This window comes from Diabrotica virgifera, chromosome 8 (genome assembly GCF_917563875.1).
Source record: "Diabrotica virgifera virgifera chromosome 8, PGI_DIABVI_V3a".
NCBI classification, from domain to species: Eukaryota; Metazoa; Arthropoda; class Insecta; order Coleoptera; family Chrysomelidae; genus Diabrotica; species Diabrotica virgifera.
The window spans coordinates 137,544,362-137,564,821 of record NC_065450.1 but is presented as its reverse complement, the minus strand read 5'-3'; the positions used below and the strand labels follow the sequence as shown (position 1 = coordinate 137,564,821).

At 32.9% G+C, this 20,460-nt stretch overlaps 1 protein-coding gene across 3 annotated transcripts in view; it reads left to right on the top strand.

The window, feature by feature from the left end:
* LOC126890769 (uncharacterized) overlaps positions 1–20,460 on the top strand; it is a 75,322-nt gene that overhangs the window by 35,007 nt on the left and 19,855 nt on the right. For all 3 annotated transcript variants that reach the window (XM_050659954.1, XM_050659953.1, XM_050659955.1), the window contains exons 3-4: positions 6,052–6,159; positions 13,067–13,230. In XM_050659954.1, coding sequence (XP_050515911.1) covers positions 6,052–6,159; positions 13,067–13,230 — 272 coding nt within the window. The remainder of the gene's footprint in view (positions 1–6,051; positions 6,160–13,066; positions 13,231–20,460) is intronic.

Here is a 20,460-nt window from a genome sequence, read left to right as displayed (position 1 = left end):
AAGAGGCTGTTTTAGCCGGAGCTATTTTAGCCGGGGCTGTTTTGACCGGGGCTATTTTGTGTGCGATCTATTTTGTCGGGGCTATTTTGTTTGCGGGCTATTTTGTCGAGGCTATTTTGTGTTCGGGCTATTTTGACGGGGCTTTTTTGACGGGGCTGTTTTGACCGGGCTATTTTGACGTGTCACGCGAAAAAACACAGTACAGTGGAACCCCGATAAGTCGGCCCCCGATAACCCGGAACTCCGGCTAACCCGGACCGATTTTTATCAGACAAACATTTCAACAATAAAAATGTATTGCTGTTACAAAATCTCGTGAACCTAATTCGTTCATTTGGTGACGTCAATATACGAACGAAACGATTGAATCCGACATTACTGAAAATATCAGGGTGCAGATGGGACCCTGTCGCGCAATTCGTAGCAAATAAAATAGTCGTATGTTTTTGGCTTCATTTTATTTCGGTTATACATACGCATTTTCAAGGTTCACGAGGTTTTGTATCAACTCTATGTAATATAATATTTGAGAGATAATGGGTGTTTGTGTAATTTGAACTACATATACCATAGTAAAAATGACTCATGGCACACCACATTCATTGTCGTGTTATCGAAAACAACAGGCACCTGTATTATCCTTTATTTATTTGAAACTGTCTTAGCATTGTTTAGAAAAGACTATTAAAATTCTTTTTTTAACAATGGTCTTAGTCATCACTGTTATTAAATAACATAACATCAGAGACGGTATTGTGTGTAGTAAAGTCTTAGGCCGATGCCACATTATGCGTTTTGACCGGATGCGGTGAAAACGCATCCGTTTCCAACGCAATCGGACTGACCTGTCACACTATGCGTTTAGTCTGGTGCAGTTTGTAAGAGCGTACCGATGACTTAAAACGCATCCGTTTCCAACGCAATCGGACCGATCTGTCACACTATGCGTTTTGGCCGGATGCGGTGGAAACGCATCCGGTGAAAACGCATAATCTGACATCGGCCTTATTGTTCGCTTCCGTTCTGTAATCGTTCGTAAATCTATTCAGATTTTGTGTGCGTGTTTTTTGTCTATAAGGGCAACAAAACGTAAAAATGTTGTAGTGACAATGGAAAAGAAACTAGAAGCATTAAGTAGAATTGATAAAGGTCAATCTTGCAGCATTATATGGTGTCGGTACATCTACAGTATCGGATTGGAAGAAAAATAGAACTAAAATCGAAGAATTTTTTTTCAAAATGATAACAAGAGACAGTTTGGACAATCGGTGCAAAGCTAATAAAGCTAAGAATGAGACTCTTGACGACGCTTTGTATGTGTGGTTTTGTGTGGAATGCGAACGTGGTTTACCAGTGTCTGTGTGACAATTATAACAGAGTTTATCTGTAAGCATACCATATTTTATTAATTTTTACCATTTTCTCCGGCTAACCCGGATTTTCGATAACCCGGATCGGCCGCGGTCCCGATTAATCCGAGTTAACGGGGTTCCACTGTATTTATGCTAGTCCATTCTTTGACGGTTTTTGCGGTAAATTTTAAAGAATCGCTTGGATTGACTCGAAATTTTGCATACATATAGATAATATGTCAAAGAAAAAAAGTGATATTGTGCCGATGTGTGCTTTTGCTCTGGGGGTGGTTACCACCCCTTCTCGGGGGTGGAAATATTTAACCTCAAAATAACCTCGGAAATTGATAGATATTTCAATTCAGAGTAAAAAACTTTATATACGACTTTTTCGGTAAATTGGTATTTAGCAAGTTATTCACGATCGAAATTGATGATTTCCTACATGAAAATGAAAAATGCATGTTTTTGAGTGGATTTTCAAAAATATCTCTAAAATTATGCATTTTTACGAAAAAGTCATTATAATCAAAGATAAACCTATTAAATTAGTGAATGGAGTGGTGTTCTTTAAATTATTATAGCAATAACACAACCTAAGTTACAGCCTACTTAAAATCGGGATTTTTTCGAATTAACCTTGATCAAACATTTTATCATTAAATAACGCAAGAAATTATGGAAACATCTTTTAAATATTTTACCGATACCTTTAAAAGGTGCTATGATAAAAGTGCTTTGGACAAAAAATGGCTGAGTTATTACAAAAACAAAACTATTATGTCGTTGAAAAATCAAAAGAATAATTACTTAAATTGGTGCAATTTCCACGAAAATAAAAATTAACACTATTCCTTAAACAATTAAGTTTATTTATAGCCTGACTACGCGTTCTGAGATTTTAGCCAGTTTAAAGTGCTTAGGTTTGAAAAAAATTTCAATTTAGTATTCAATTATTTTTTGATATTTTATAAATGTTTTCCATTTTTCCAAAATTACTTGAAAACTAAAAGAAATCTGAAAAATATATATCAATACTAAAATGTAGTATTTTTTATACTAAAACTTATTCAGTTTTTTCAAGGTCTCTATGGTAAACACTGAGTGAGATATTTATATTTTAAGTTTGCACGTAAGTGTGAGAAGCAGTTTTCTAAGCTCTTTGAATCGCATGCTTTAAAAATCAAAGACCGCCAGAAAGTCTAGCTTCTGAATACTTTTAGCAATTACAATTCCCCATAAAATAAGCTTTGGAACAATGAAATATCTTGAAAATTACAGAAGTTATCGTTAAAAAACCAGATTGAAACTTATGTCGAGTACTTTTTAATCGTTGATATAAGTATTTTATTTTTTTTTTCATGAAAAAGGCGCATTGTATGAAAAAAGGGAATAAATATTTTCTGTCATAAATTAGATAAGTAACTCAAAAATGCTTTTTAATTTGAAATACCTCAGTGGCGTACTATTTTTTTTAATTCAGAATAGTACCCGTATGCGCGCCAATGGTGAATATAAAATTCTTAATAGTAAGTCTATCAATAAATGCGTAATAACTACCTCTTAAAACCCACCAAATTTCATTTGCATATCTCAACCGGTTTAAGAGCATACAATAAATCTTCAATTTGTAAGAGAAATCTCAACACCCCGTATCTTGGAACTTCATTAGCTACGACTCTGGTTCTACTAGTTCTCCAAACTTCATACACACAGATTTTTTCAGCTTTTCATAATCTATATTTCTGCTCGGAATATTTTTTCGATAAATTACTTACTTTTTGATTTATTTGCGAAAAACCGTCTAACAACCGTGGTTCTTTTGTTGAAAAATGAACATATTCACTCGCAAATAACTCGAAAATATTGACTTAGTGAAAAAACTTTATAGAACAAAAGTTGCTTAGAATTAGTCAGGTTATCCATTTCCGGACTTATTTTGGACCTATATTTTTTCACCCCCGAGAAGGGGTGAAACTCACCCCCAGGGCAAAAGTACACATTGGTACTATATCACTTTTTTTCCTTAACTTATTAGCTATGTGAATGCCAAATTTCATGTCAACCCAAGCGGTTGTTTAAAATTCACAGGTTTTGCAATATTTTACCGTGAGTGAATGATCTAATAAATTTATTTGTAGCGGTAATTTATAATGGTTGAAAATATTAAATACTTAATAAACTAAATTGCAAACATAAAATAAAGTTTAGATCACTACAAAATACATCATTACCTAATTTAAAGTTACAAAATATTTTTTATACAAATTCTTATTTAGATGGTAGTTTTTAAGGGTTTAAAAATAGTTATAAACTATAAAATACATTTCAATATGAGAAACAATCAAATTCCTATATTTAACATACTATTTAACGTACCTACACATAATTTAGATTTAAATAACGCTTATATCGGCTCTTTTTAATTTTTGGTAAAAAGGGTAGTTTTCACCCCTTAAAAATAAAAAGCACACATTGTAGTCATATCATTTTTGAAGAGAAGGAGAAGATGAGCTTATTTGCAAAATTTCTTCTAAATCGGAGAGGTTCTTTAGAATTTAGAGGTCTTGCAATATTTTACCGTTAACGAATGGACTATGCGTAGGAAGGGAAGAAACGGAGAACTTGAACCTGGAACAGGAGACAATTGCAAGCAAAGAAAGGATAGTACAAGCAAAACAGATGATAGGAGCCCTGAATTCGGTACAGTGCCAAAAAATAAAATATACAAAAAGAAAATAAAAAACGAATTTACAACACAATACTAAAACCAACCTTAACCTATGACAATTAACCAAAAAGTACAAAGATAAATTACTAGTCATTGAGATATATTTTTGGAAGAGGTCGGCAAGAAGGTCTAGACTAGAACACATAAGAATAGACGACATTAGACAACAAATGGAAATAGAGACAACAATCATAGATGACATGGATAAACAACAGCTAGTATGGTACGGACACCTAAGATGAATGGATGAAAAAAGAATCCCAAACAAGAGTGTTAAAATGGACCCCCACAGAAAAGACCAGCAACTACATGGATAAAGAGAATCTCCAAGGCGATGTCGGAAAGAAATTTAATAGAGGAATACTACCACAATAGAAAGGACTGGCGATTAGGAGCGGATAGGCGTAGGACCCTATAAAACTGGTTTAATTTAGTATTATACCGTATATACTGTATTATACCGTATTATACTGTATAACCATTTTGTGGTACACGACAATTAGACCGAAATCATTAGACCGAAAGCAGTAGACCGAACTCATTAGACCGAAAAGCACTTTACCGAAAGTTCACTAGACCGAACAGCATTAGACCGAAATGGTAAATAAATTTAAAAAGTTTGCAGTAAATTATGCTAAGATTTTGTATATCTGTCTTTTTGTTTATTGTATTTTTTTGTATTATTTTATATATATAGACTGTGTAAATTGTTACACTGTACAGTCTGATATAAAATCATTTTATATCAATTACATTAGTCTTTCTCTTTTACTGCGAGAAGTAAAAAGAACTGCTTTTCGGTCTTCTGCTGTTCGGTCTAGTGAGGTTTCGGTAAAGTGCTTTTCGGTCTAATGAGTTCGGTCTCTCCATACATATAAGAAGGGGTGTTCGGCAGGGATGTGTGCTTTCCCCTCTTTTATTTAACATTTATTCGGAAGCCATATTTCAAGAGTCTTTGGAAGATGCAGAGATGGGAATCAAAGTGAATGAAGTATTAATCAACAACATACGATATGCTGATGATGCTGTCTTAATTTGCGACAACATAGCAGATCTTCAACAACTTGTCACTATAATCGGAGAATACAGTAAGCGAATGGGATTAGAGATTAATACCAAAAAGACCAAATTCATGATCATCTCCAGAAACTTGGATGCATTTGAAAACTCCACCATAACACTGAATACTAAGTCCATGGAGAGAGTGAGCAAATTCAAATACCTAGGAACGTGGCTTTTTGAAGACTGGGCATCGGACAGGGAAGTAAAATGTCGCATTGAGCAAGCTCGACAAGCTTTCGTAAAATTCAGGAAGGTACTGAGCTGCTCAGAGTTCGACCTTACACTGAGACTAAGGTTTACTAAATGCTACGTGTGGTCGGTGCTGTTATATGGCATAGAGGGCTGGACACTCAAAACGAGGGATATAAACAGATTAGAAGCCTTCGAAATGTGGCTTTATCGCCGTATCCTAAAGATACCATGGACGGCGAAAGTCACAAATGTGGATGTCCTTAAAAGAATCAACCAAGAACGTCAGCTTTTCGAAAACATCAAGAAAAGAAAAACGGCGTATTTGGGTCACATCATGCGAAACGAAAAATACCAGTTCCTTCAACTCATAATCCAGGGTAAAATTGAAGGCAAGAGAGGAATAGGACGCAAGAAAATGTCCTGGCTCCGAAACATAAGCCAATGGACAGGGATTACCGACATACAATCACTGATACACATTGCAAGAAACAGAGAGTTAATGGAAAATGTGATCGCCAACATCCATTAGTGGATTTGCATTTGAAGAAGAAGAAGAGTTCGGTCTACTGCTTTCGGTCTAATGATTTCGGTCTCTTTACAGTAAACCATATTTTGTATATCGTTGATTTGTACCAACATCGGAAATTGTTGTCAAAATACATAAGTATTTACTTTTTTTAGACATTTCTTTGAACAGTTTTGATAAATTTGTAGGCGTTTGATGCTGTCTACTTTCAAGCAGCATCTCAAACTGGAGAATACTTTTGCGGTGGTATTGAACGGCGACATGGTGGCAAAATAGTAGGATTATTTTATATTGTGGTAAGAAACAATCTTTTAATAATTATTTTTGCGTCGTAAAAATCACATATTATATTTATTTAGTCGCGTCAATACGATCCATTTAATCGTAATAAAAACAAAAAGTGCCAGGCGAATTTTTCCTAAATAGGCCGGGATTCCGTGTATCAAAAAAAAGTTTATTAATAGCAAGCCGAAAATTTGTTAATCGCTTAACGGTGTCTAGTCGGACAAACTTTGATGTATGGGAACACTGTAACAGGGGAAGTTTTAATTGTGGCACGTGATTTTAATTGTGGAACGTGACATCCTGGCAAGTTTATAATTGTGAAAACTAGCAGGTTGTTTTTAAGTTTATTCAAGGGCAAACTGTTTATGATAATATGAAAAATTTTTATCCGACAAATATGTTGGGCATTTTAATAAGTCCGACACGAAGAACATGTCAAAAATCAGGAATTATGTTGGTGGTAAATAGCAGTCTCATTTTTTCATGAGAGTTTAATAAAAGGGTAACAAATCAATTGGAAGTTCTGTCCGACAAAATACATGGGACGTTTTCGTAGTCTGACGTTCAAAACCTGTAACCTGTTCGACAATTAAAACTTACCCTGTTCCAGTGTTCCCGTACATCAAAGTTTGTCCGACTAGACACCGTTATAGCGCTGGATCTCGTGTACCAAAAACAGGTTGATTAATAGCAAGCTGAAAATTTGTTAATAGCTTAACTGTGCTTAGTCGGACAAACTTTGATATATAGGAACACTGGAACAGGGGAAGTTTTAATTGTTAAATATGATTTTAATTGTGGAACGTGTCATGCTGACATGTTTATGATTGTGAAAACTAGCAGCTTGTTTTTATGTTTATTCAATAGCAAACTTTATATAATATATGATAAAAAAATTGTCCGACAAATGTATTGGGCGTTTTTATAAGTCCGACACGTAGAATATTTCAAATAACAGGAATTATGTTGGTGATAAAATAGCAGTCTGATTTTTGCATGAGAGTTTAACGAAAGGGTAACAAATCAATTGGAAGTTCTGTCCGACAAAATACAAGGGACGTTTTCGTAGTCTGACGTTCGAAACCTGTAACCTGTTCCACAATTAAAACTTCCCCAGTTCCAGTGTTCCCTTTCATCACAGTTTGTCCGACTAGACACCGTTAAGGTATTAACAAATTTTCAGCTTGTTGTTAAACTTTCTTTGGTACGCGGGATCCAGGTCTAAAACTCCAAATATTTGTATATTTACCCAAACAGCTGGACAGAAAACCTCAAATTTTTGCATTTGTGTCCATCGAATTGGGCGTACAACAATAAAATTGATTAATTAAATTAGTAAGAAAATATCTGTGGTTGAAATCGAAAAGTGTGACCTACATTAAATGTAGTGTAAATGTGTAGTAAATGTGACCTACATTAAATGTAGTGTAAATGTGTAGTAAATGTGACCTACATTAAATAATAAATTTTATTATATACATAAATGTAATTATATAACGTTAATGTACCAAGAACAAAGATACCGCTAAAAGCGGTAAAAAATGAGAGGCACACACAATATTCCATCTACAAAAGTGCTAATATAAATAATACGTGGCGTAAAAATTGTTAACAATAGTTATTTTCCTAACAAGTGCAGAAAGTCATTATTTTCCGCACGCGACTGCAGTTCGGCAAGCAGTCGAGTGCGGAAAAGAGACTTTCTGTAAGAGTTAGGAACAATATTTTTTCTAAGAGTCTTTAAAAAATTACCAAATCTTAATCAATTTATTTAATTAATATGAAAATACATACACAAATTAATTCTTTGACAAAGTTGTCAAAACCAATCTTTCAATATAATTAGTTAGCATGACGACGATCTTGGTTTCCATGACGATGATTCAAAACGACTGTTATTGTCTACCGATTTGACTTCCGAATATTATGTCAAAATAATTTTATTTCATCGAATTGTCGCGTTAATTTCATTAAAACAGGAACACAATAAGATATATTTAAAACAAATTAGTAAATAATATCTAAATATTAGTTTATTGCATGTATTATAATTACTTTAAGGCTATATTAACATATCTAAATTAACACGCGTGCGGAAAAGTAAAAACCGCGTGCGGAAAAGTAACACGCGTGCGGAAAAGTAACACGCGTGCGGAAAAGTGAAACTTTCTAAACTAAAATGAGTGCGCGAAAGTAGACATTTTTGCACGCTCGTAGAAAAAAGGTTTTTTTGTGGCGCGTTTTACTTCAAATTTAACAGATACTGTGGAAAAAACTTTGAAAATAAAACAATAATTTTATTTTCCGTCACAAAGAAAATACTCTTTTGCGCCACATAATATTCATATAAGCTCTTTTGTAGTTGAAATATTGTGTGCGAAACTCATTTTTATCGCGTTCAGCGATTTGTTATTCTTGCATCAGGGAATTTTTTAAAGTTTTTTGAAGTTATACTTCTTTAGGCACGACGGTAAATTTTTACATTTCCTGGCGCATGCGCACACCGACAGTATGTTGTTAGTTGCTAAATCATCCAAGTTATGTATTAGGTCTGGATCCCGCGTATAAAAAAAGTTTATTAATAGCAAGCTGAAAATTTTATAATAGCTTAAGGGTGTCTAGTCGGTCAAACTTTGATATATGGGAACACTGGAACAGGGAAAGTTTTAATTGTGGAACAGGTTAAAAATTTGGAACGGTCAGACCACCAAAACGGCACATGTATTTTGTCCGACAGAACAGACTTAAACTCTCCGAACAGAGATTAAACTCTCATGCAAAAATCAGACTGCTATTATTTATCACTAATTGGGCGTTTTAATGAGTGGAACATGTAGAATATGTCAAATGACAGGAATTATGACAGGTGATAAATAGCAGTCTGATTTTTGCATGAGAGTTTAATCTCTGTTCGGAGAGTTTAACTCTATTCTGTCGGACAAAATAAATGTGCCGTTTTCGTGGTCTGACCGTTCCAAATTTTTAACCTGTTCCACAATTAAAACTGCCCCTGTTCCAGTATTCCCATATATCAAAGTTTATCCGACTAGACACCCTTAAGCTATTAACAAATTTTCAGCTTGGTATTAATCAACTTTTTTTTCATACGCGGGATCCAGACCTATATGTATCTGCGCAACAAATGTTTGAAATAATATATTAGTGTTTTTAGTAAATATATTTATTATAATTTTTGTGTCTTTGGATTTGTCTTCCTTGGGAGTATGAAAATAAGTATTTTTTAAACATTTTTATATTTAATACTTCACTTGATCTATTTGTCACCGTCGTTTGTAATTACGTCCCAGAAGCCATAAAAACAAAACCCTGATGGGTTATTGGAAGAGCATTCGACTACATAACGCGAAGCTCCCGGGTTCAAATCCTGACATGGACGATTGTTATCCTTTTTTTTTAATTTTTGGTGTTGTTTTAATGTCAAATTTTTGAAAGTGGTAATATTAAAATTAGTTTAATAATTAAATAAAATACAAATAAACTTTTAAGTATCTTTATTTCGTTGAAATCATATAATAAAAGTACAACTTCTTACGTGCGTAAGAAGTGTTCTTACGTGTCCGATTTTGGCCGCTAGACATGAGCTTGATAGGAAATGACACGTGGTAGTGTCATTTCCAAAAACAAAATTTTGAAAGATCATTTTTTCAGTTTTTCGGCTATACTGGGACGTCTGTATGTCCGATCCTGACCACTTAGGCACCATTCAAAACATGAACTCGAGCGCTATTGATTTGATTTATTTGGAGTGTTCCTGTCTCTCTTTAAACCTGAGATACATTTACCCAAAAAGTATACCCTGCTGTATCTACCCAGTCCCATACTGGCTTATGAGTGATTAAAATTTTTAGCTTAGCGGGGAGCTATTCTTCAGGTTTGAAATTCTAGCAACAAAGGATCTACCTGTCTTATGGAATATTTCGTCGTTTATTTAAGTACACATTTCCATCAATAGTACCCCGCTGAATATGAATGACTCTCTTAGTTTTCTAGCACGACTATACCACAGTATACATATAGAGGTTCAGTAGAACCCCGAAAATCCGAACTTATTAGGGGGACAGCCTGTTCGGATTCCGAAAAGTTCGGATTATCCGAAAGTTAGCCTAACCGTTGATTGAAATATTAATATTAGCCTAACTAAGAATTCAAAGCTTACATTGTCTTTGATTTTGAGTCGCAAAACGTTCTCGCAAGAGTGTGGACAATATTTTTAGGACTCAAGTTGACTAAGAGAAAACCGAAATAAGTTTATATTTAACCTTTATAAGCACTACGCACAAAGTACGTATTTATTTTTAAGAAATGTTAAATGTCAAAGTCCTACTAATCCTACATTGTTCAATTTCCTGATTATGCTCTATATAATAAACATGTTGTTAAGTTTTTGTTTTTAAATTTTTTAATTTTTTCCACTTTCCGTTGGTTCGGATTTGCCGAACGTTCGGATTAACGGGATTTGGATTTGCGGGGTTCTACTGTACATACATAAAAACATTTCCTCCTTTTGAAGTATATAAATGGGTTTTGAAATGTATAACCAAATAGACATGCGTTGGAAATATAGTAAGGAATAGTATTAGAAGCGACAGAGGTCGGACTTAAAGTACCCCGCACAAACCTTACGGAAATTAGGTTCCAGTAGATTTCGTTCATACTTTGGAAAAATACACTTTGAAGCATCCTGATAAAAAGTTCTCATGGGCACAACTCAATCGTATGAAAGATTTTCAAGATATAGAGGCACAAACTCGGAAAATTATAAGATTTACTGGGTATTTCAATTCCTTGAGTTATTGGTTATCTGGCAACATGTAGAAGTTTGGACCAAGAAAAAGTACTAGTAGTCTAGGATTTTTTCCTGGCTATCCAATGGCTACATTTAGTTTGACCTAGGCCTTCAACGGACGTTATCTTCTAGAGTTTCGATGGTTTTCGGCATTTAATTGATGCAAATGAATTACTGGAGGGTTTTTGAGGTCGCCAAACACGAAAATGCCACCAGAACCGACTACTGGAGCACCTGGTTTCCAAGGTCAATGAAAGGGACTCCTGGAGTTTCGAGTGTCTTTGGTACTACATTAATGCAAACGGATTAGTTATAAGTTTTTGGGGTTGCTGAACACGAATACGTGATCAGCACAGACACAGGAGCACCTGGTGCCTAAGACAAGTAATCTTCTGGAGTTTCGGAGAAATCAAATGGATTACTCTTTCTGGAGTACTGGAGGTTTTTAACTCCAGAAGATAACCTGTCTTAGGCACCAGATGCTCCTGTGTCCGTGCTGATCACGCATTCGTGTTCAGCAACCCCAAAAACTTATAACTAATCCGTTTGCATTATTGTAGTACCAAAGACCCTCGAAACTCCAGGATCGCCTTTCATTGACCTTGGACACCAGGTGCTCTGGGAGTCGGTTCTGGTGGCATATTCGTGTTTAGCGACCTCAAAAAACCCTCCAGTAATTCATTTGCATCAATTAAATGCCGAAAACCATCGAAACTCTAGAAGATGACGTCCCTTGCAGTAGCCCTGGCCACCACGTCCTCCGGAGGTCAATTCTGATGGCATATTCGTGTTTAGCGATCCCAAAAACCCATGGGTAATCTGTTTATATCAATTTTATGCCGAAAACCCTCGAGACTCTAGAAGATGACGTCCGTTGAATATCAAGGTAAAAGTAAAGGTCGCCATTGGATAACCAGAAAAAAATCCTAGACTACTAGTACTTTTCTTTGATCCAAAATTCTACATGTTGCCAGATAACCAGTAATGCAGGGAATTGGAATACCCAGTAAATCTTACAATTTTCCGAGTTTGTGCCTCTATATCTTGAAAATCCTTCATACGATTGAGTTGTGCCCATGAGAACTTCTTATTAGGATGCTTCAAAGAGTATTTTCCCAAAGTATGAACGAAATTCACTGGGACCTAATTTCCATAAGGTTTGTGCGGGGTACTTTTCGAAATTTTTGGGGACGAGAACGAAAACCTGACCCAAAATTGGGAGCGCCGTAAAACTCACACCCTTGGACCAAAATGGATGTTTGGCATATGCATTGGCGGGATTTCGCTAAACGTTAAAATAGGATTTGTTCCATTTTTCAATTCAGTCAACTTGTCAGAACTGAAAACTTTGCGTATATACATATAGAGTGGCATTTAGGGGGATGTGAGTCACTGGCGAGAACTACCGTTTTCTGATATTAAAAACACTGCAAAACTTTTATTTTTAATATTTCCACAAAATTCATTATAAGTTAGTCGCTACAGTTGTTTCGGCAGCGTGCCTTTCTCAAGTGATATATTTTACTATGTGTCTGCACTTTGAAGTCTCCAACTGAATAGGTTGAGGAGTGGGGAGCTGTTGGTCATTTACAATAATTATATCTGCATTTTTTAATTTATTAATTTCCATATATGCTAATAAAGGTAGTTTAACTAGTTTATTTTTGATATAGTCGGTTCGCTAAACTCAGACACAACTGGCTAGAGATTTTAGTAGGTAATTTTTTTGTTTTTTGCAAATATTGCCAAAATTGGCAAAATTATGAACTATTTAATAATTATTAACTATTTAGTAATTATTTTTTGCCAATTTTACCAAAATTGGCAAAATTACTTAGTAAAATCACTAGTCAGTTTTGTCTGTGTTTAGCGAACCGACTATATGACGAATTTGAAACTGATCATTAAAAGAATGATTATAATCTAGAATCTAGAAGGTGAATTGCCTACGTAGACTTCCTTTATAGTTCTTTTATATTTTTAGATTTAATTTTACTTTTACCCTTTAGTTTCTTTAAAACGCACAATTATCTTAATACATTTACGAATAATTATAATATTGAATATTGATGAATGATGAAACAAGTCAAATATACAATTTTTACGTTTAGCACCCTGATTATGGATTGCTAGAAAGCGAGGAATTACCCAATACAATTATGGACGCTACTGTACTATCTCTGTACAATCAAGATAGTTTCTCTGGGGGTGGTATGACGTTTACACCTGTAGTGCCAATGAAAAAATGGAAAATTGGTTTTAATGGCACAATGAAGTAAGATAAATATTTTAACTAGTAGTCTAAGTTTAGAATATACAGTACGTAAATCTTTCAGCTGGACGTAGGTAATCTACATTGAGGAAATTGTGGCAATGCTGCTTGTGCTGCTCGCAATGTGCAAATTACAATTGTCAGATTTCAGTTGACACAAATTAACATCAAACATGACAATATAGTAGCTGAATATTTTTGGACTATAGGGAAAACTGCCTGTTTAGTTTTTAAATTAGTCTTTAAATAAAAAATATTTAAACAATTAAAGCAAAATTAATATCTTATTAATCATAATCTTTATTTTTGATTTATTTGTGGACATCTTTGCTTCCAAAATCTCTCGTTCTATTATTTGCACCGATATGGTTCTTCTCAAGGGTCGCGGACGTTTTCTCAACTGTCATCAATACGACTAACTTCACGCGTAACTTTGATACGAGAATTATAAAAAAAATATGCATTGAAATTCAGATCCCGTAATTCGTTAAGCGTGATAAAGTGAGTACAATGCCATACATATTTGTTTCTTTGTAATTACAGCTTCAATAATAGGGAACTTGCATAAAATTAAAAATTGGAAAAAAATGTTATAAATCACAACAGAACATAATTTAAAACATGCATCAATGATAAAAAAGTTTTGTTTGTCTTTCGTTTTTCCCCTAAAGACGATTAAAAATTCAAATTATTCCAGCCAGCAAAAAACGCGTCGTGACGTCATATGGTTTTGCATTTACATTTTACACCAAAAAGTAAACAAAATTAATTAGACATTATAAACGTCAGTAAAAAATACAGTTATGTGACGTTAAAAGTGTTTTTGTTCGTTTGAACTATTCATAGAACATTTTTACTTTTACAAAATGGTTTTATTTTTAATAGTAAACCTTCTTTTCTTTCCTTCAAAAACTGTATCAAACTCCAATCTCAACAAACTGGTATATATTATTACAACGACATACGATAAATGTCATTAGAATATAAATATTTTTCCTTTATTTATTACCCTACGACGAGCTGGCCAAATACCCAAGTAGGTGGAGGCCAATAAACTAAAGAAGGAAAAGAAGAATATACCTAAATATAACGCTGTGTCTAGGTACACGCTAACGTGTACGCAAATAAAAAAGTTAGTGTCAGAGTGTTGGAATTTGTTTAATTGCGTTGTGTTTATACTTTAATTTAAATATTGATTAGTAAAGAGATTTCTTATTTTTTATTTGTTTAGTGTTTGTTTTTAAATTAACTATGCAATGTGGACAATTATTTAGTAGTTTTAATGAGTTTAACAACATTTTAAAACAGTATGAAAAAGTTAAGAGACTATAAATATATTTTCTTAGTTATAAGTGAAATACAGTATTTAGTATAACAATATAGTACAATATGTTACAATTTAGTATATACAATATTTAGTATTACCGTCCAAAATTAAAATAAAAGGAAGACCTAAAGCTTTCACAATAATAATTAACTTGTTATGAAGCTATTTCCTTGTGGCATTTTTGTAATCAACTATTCTAAATGGGAACTAAGCCACAATTTAACTAAAAAAATGATGTTATTAACGTTTCAACGTCTAAATCGGATGTCGCTGTCAAAATACAAAATATTATTAAATTAAACACAAATGTTCTTGAGTAGTAAAAAATTTTTTCTAATAATTTATTTAATCTGACTAATTTTTGTATTTTGACAATGACATCCGATTTGGACGTCGAAACGTTAATAAAATCTTTTTTTAGTTAAATTGTGGCTCATTTCCCATTTAGAATAGTTGATTATAATAATTAACTTACGTATAAAAATTATTTTAGCGATATTTTGTACGTGTCATGTCAACTAAATACATATATTTATTTTGTTAACCTAAATATATACTTTTATTATATACATTGATTTATTACAATTAAGTTTGAAACATCTGAATAGTTCTGCTTCCCTTCCCTTAACAAATATTTTTCTATCAAACAAACACTAAACATATTAAAATAGCATGTATTTACCAAAACATACAGTCACTCCGTACGTTAAATAATCACGTCATTGGATTGATGAAGTTTAATTCGCGTGTATGTACCTAACTTTTTTATTTGGGTACACGTTAGCGTTTACCTAGACACAGCGAAATATAACCATAATAATAACTAATGTAAAACTAGGTGACGTCACGGGCCGTTCGAACTACTTTAAAATACCGAAGACTTAAATTTGTACTTCTAAGTTATTATGAGGTTTTGAAGCGTGAAATTTTGGAAATCTCATTTTTATACAAAACTGAACATTATTATGTAATAAAAAAAATGTGCAAGTTCCCTATTTACCGTACACTTCTCGTAGACTCTGCCGATAAGGTAGAGTCGTGTTGGGGAAAAGTCGCTCGCCCTCTTTTTGGAGGCTTTTTCGGACAGAAAAAAGGCACGTCCGTGATACATACACATGTATACCCACATAACAATGATGTTCGCATCATGTTCTAAGCATATCCTACCAACATTCGTCGAAGTATATCCTTTTTAGTATATGCGTAGTACAAGCTTAGCATGTACCATAAAAAACATTCTAAATTTCATGTTCTTTGCATGTGCCTCAAAGAATATTCTTGCACCGAATATACTGAGCACATTCGGGTACGTAGTATCTCGGAATGCTCGTAAAAGTTTATTCTTAGAATATACCTTAATCGAATATTCTTAGTATATGCGTAAGTATATGCAAAAGTATATACTTAACACATACCTATTTGTATATACTTTTAAAATATCTAAAAAATAATATACTGTATGTACGTAAGTACGTACCTATAGGAAGAAGAATAATGTGAGCCTATAGATTATCAACTTCGTGTTAAGAATAATTAATAAAATTTATGTATTTTAGTAGGTACTACTGAACTATCTAATTCATTTTTTTAAACCGTTTTAATTGTATGGTAAAAAGTTTAAAACTTAATTCTATTGTGAAGAAAAATGAGAAATTCTCGTTTCGTTTTCAGTTGAAATGAATATACCATTTTGATTTGAGTTTATACCATAAGTAAAATAATTTTCGGGAATCCGGAAACGGCCATTCATTGTCATTCTGACCCTTGCATTGCATTTTATACCTGCACAAGGGAAGGGGGTAGGTAACAAAAGAGCAAAATATGAAAATAGTTTCCAGTACAGTTATGCATTTATGTCTACGCTGTTAGGTAGGACCAAGTATTTCTAGCTACGCAAGGACTAAAACATTTTTAAGAAGCAGTTTGAAAATAATAAATTCATATTGGTACTTCAATATTTCCTAAATACCTAGTAAGTAAAAGTATGTATAATGTATATAGATACCTATAAATTTTAGAACTTTACATACATATTATAATATATTTGGCTATTATATAATTATATAAGCAGCATTTTTATTTTGATGTGCACATAATAACTAAATATATTACTTATATTTTATATATAGGCTACTTACCCATATAATATTTATTATACATAGGTACCTATATAACTAACTAAAGTTTATATATTTTATACTTACTTTTTACGTAATATTGTAGAATGTAATAACTACATTCTCATATATGCAATTAGAATATGTAAATATAATATATTAGTAGAACCAAAGAATACTAACACACCCTGTGGGTGTTTTAGTATTCTTTGGTAGAACCTATAGGATGAGATTGGGTGATGTTGAAAACATACTTCTGAGAAATACAGCACATCCTTGGAATATTCTTCCCATATACTAAAAATATGTGCGATAGTACATTCTAAGTATATACATAGAAGGTATATAGCACTTCCTTGGAATATTCTTCCCATATACTAAAAATATGTGCGATAGTACATTCTAAGTATATAACTAGAAGGTATATAGCACTTCCTTGGAATATTCTTCCCATATACTAAAATATGTGCGATAGTACATTCTAAGTATATAAATAGAAGGTTTATAGCACCTCCTTAGAATCTTCTAAAAAGTATGTTCTTGGTATATACTGAAAATAAGTGCGGTAGTACATTCTAAGTATATACATAGAACGTTTAAGTACTGTAATGTAGTATATACTCAGTATATGCTCTGCACATTCGCAATGGTAATTACGCATATTCTAAGTATATACTTTTTCTGAAAAGTATGTTCTATGAATCTACTAAGAACATGAAATTGTTATGTGGGTAACAGTTATTCCAGTTGTTGACAGATGCCGCTATAATCGAAAAAAAAAAAAGATTTAGGTTTATCTATTTACTGATTATTTACCTATTACATATCTCTACGACTATAATTTAAAGTTCTTCTCAGTCTTTCAGTGTGTCATTAATGATGTAATACAGTAAAACCTGTGTTAACGGCCACCTGTCAAAACCGGCCATCTGAACTAGCCGGCCAGTTTCAAAGTTCCCCAAACCAAAATTTGTGGACTACAAAACCTGGTATTAGCGGCCACCTTTTTATATCGGCCAATAGTTCTGTCACTTTTAGTGACCGTTATTGACAGGTTTTACTGTATATGATTTTAACAATGTAGAAAATCATATAATAGCATGACATTTTAATTTAAACTGACAGTTGTCAGAATCGTAATCGTAATTTGGTATAAAAACAAATCAATTGTGTTTATTTCATTTATAAAAAGGTATGTTCTTTGATTTGTATAGTTTTATAAATTGTACAGATTGATTATAGTCGTATAGATAATGCACAAAAATTATTTTTTGTTCGATCATAGCGCCATCTATTAACAACTAATTAAATTTTATAAATGATTTTAATCACGGCATACCTTTTTTCTGTCACTTCCAACTTAATGCGTTAGAAAGAAATCGAAAAACTGTGAAGGACTGAAAGATGCCTATGAGAATCATAATAATTGTGTAAGCGGAAACCAAAAATAAAAAAGTTAAATGCTATTACGAATATCAGTCAAAAAGACATTATTATTTTAACTTAAATTCTTGTACACTAGAATATTTAACTATTCCTAAAGTAAGGATACTAAAAACTCGGAATAATGTATAGTTTTCTAACTGACAATTGTAATTATTGTCATCAAGAGAGCGCAGCTGCAACACTTACCTCAATGTATACTACCTACAGTGGTGTTAAAAAGTCCTGCATCACCTAAGCGCCTTATAGTTTTTGAGGTTTAACACAAGTTTTCTGTATATTTTCGCTAATTCATTTTAAGTTTATGCTTGTAATTAGCATTATCGGTATACTTACTAACGTTTTTTAAATTACTATCTCAAAATTCTACAGAAAAGATTAAAATAATCTGATTGAAGGGATTTCCCATAATCCGAGAAAATTATGAGGTGATTATTAAGTCGTTAAAGTACTACATATTAAATTAAATCTTAATGACAAATTTGTCACATATTTGGACTATATAAACACTGTAGTTACCCTAACACATTTATTCGCTTTTTGATTTTTGACAAAAAGGTCAAAATGTCATCCCAGACCAAACAAACTAAATTATCGAACGAGAAGCGTTTTGAAATTATTTTTCACCATAAAAACGACAAAAATCTTGTCGCGAAATAGCATCCGCAGTAAACTGTAATCAATCTACGGTAATTAGAGTTATTAAGAAGTATGCTGAACAAGGAAAAGGTGATGCAGGTATGCTGAACAAGGAAAAGTAAGGTGATGTAGGACTTCTTAACACTACTGTATATCCAGCTGAAAGATTTACGTACTGTATAATAATTTCTTACATATAAGTTTCTACATTTCTAATTGATTACACATTCACAGTAAGATATATTTTAACTACATAGTAGCCTAAGTTTAGAAAATTAACAATTTATTACATATTAGTTTCTGTATTTTTAATCGATTACACATTCACAGCCATCTACCAAATTTAACACAGATAGTTGGACAAACGCCAGACATCTTCTTTCTTAAATTATTTTATAAACTTTTGGTAATGTTCCAACTTCAATTTATATGGAATGATTTGGAAGTTTCACATTTATATAAGTTTTTTTCTTTTAATCATTATACAGAACTTTTTGTTTTTTCTGCTATTTAAAGTGGTGCCTTTGTTTATTTTTTGACAACACTTCGAAGTTTTAAATGCGAAGAGCGAAAGACTTCTACTAGAACCAAGTTATGGTAAACAACCTAAGTCTTGATTTCTAAAACTTGCAAAGCAAACGAACGATGAATTAGATGAAGACTAAAGGGAATTTAAAATTGCATTCCACTACCTGTCTATTAATCTGTGTAAAAATTCCATCAAAACTTAATTCACTGTACTCAGATAGGGGTAAAACTAATTGAAAATAATGAAAGACAGCTAATATTTCAATTTGTTCCAGAGGTGACCAAACATTCTCTTACGTACGCTCCATCCTCTTTTAGGGATCATCAAAGAGGTTTTATGGTCTATTTTGAACCGAAAAAAAAATAAGCTCTCCCCTTATGCCGAATTATACAAACATTTTGCTTACAGACGCTATAACGACCTCTAATTAAAACAGTTCGAATTTTTAGATGCTGAAGTATAAATTTGCTCCTATCTGAGTACAGTGAACCAAGATTGAATGGAATTTTTGCCTAGATAAATAGACAGGTAGTGGAATGTAATTTTAGATTCCCCTTAGTCTTCTTCTAATTCATCATTCGTTTGCTTTGTAAGTTATAGAAAACACGAATTTGGGTGGTTTAACAGGACTTGGTTCCAGTACAAGTCTTTGGTTCTTTGGATCTAAAACTTCGAACTGTATCAAGTAACGGGTGTTTTTAGATGTATAGAAAGATAAGTTGGCAACACGGCCATTTTAACAGCTTTAGAGCGATTTATGTTTAGTTTGGTTTGACAACATGAATATACTGACGCCTGAGCAACGCTTCCAAATTGTACAAGTTTATTTTGAAAATCATTAGTTCAGAGAAATAAGGAAAAAAATATCCTGTTGGTGACACAAGCCCCTCCAGGCCGAAACCAAATATTTTAAGTAGTACGGACATCTATAATAATAACCTATAAGTTTCCTGCAGCCGATTTTAATGATATACATAGTTATAAACAAATGAAGATCAAAAACGGTAAATTTTCGCTTTTTTCGTCTATTACCAAAAAGTTAAACATTTTAAACAAATTTGAGAGTAAGAAACTCATAAATTGTATAAAAAACTTCAATATGTCGTTCGCTGAATATGTCTATCCTTATTGGTTGCTTAAAAAATTGCAAAATAAATCATAAATTTTTAGTTTTTATA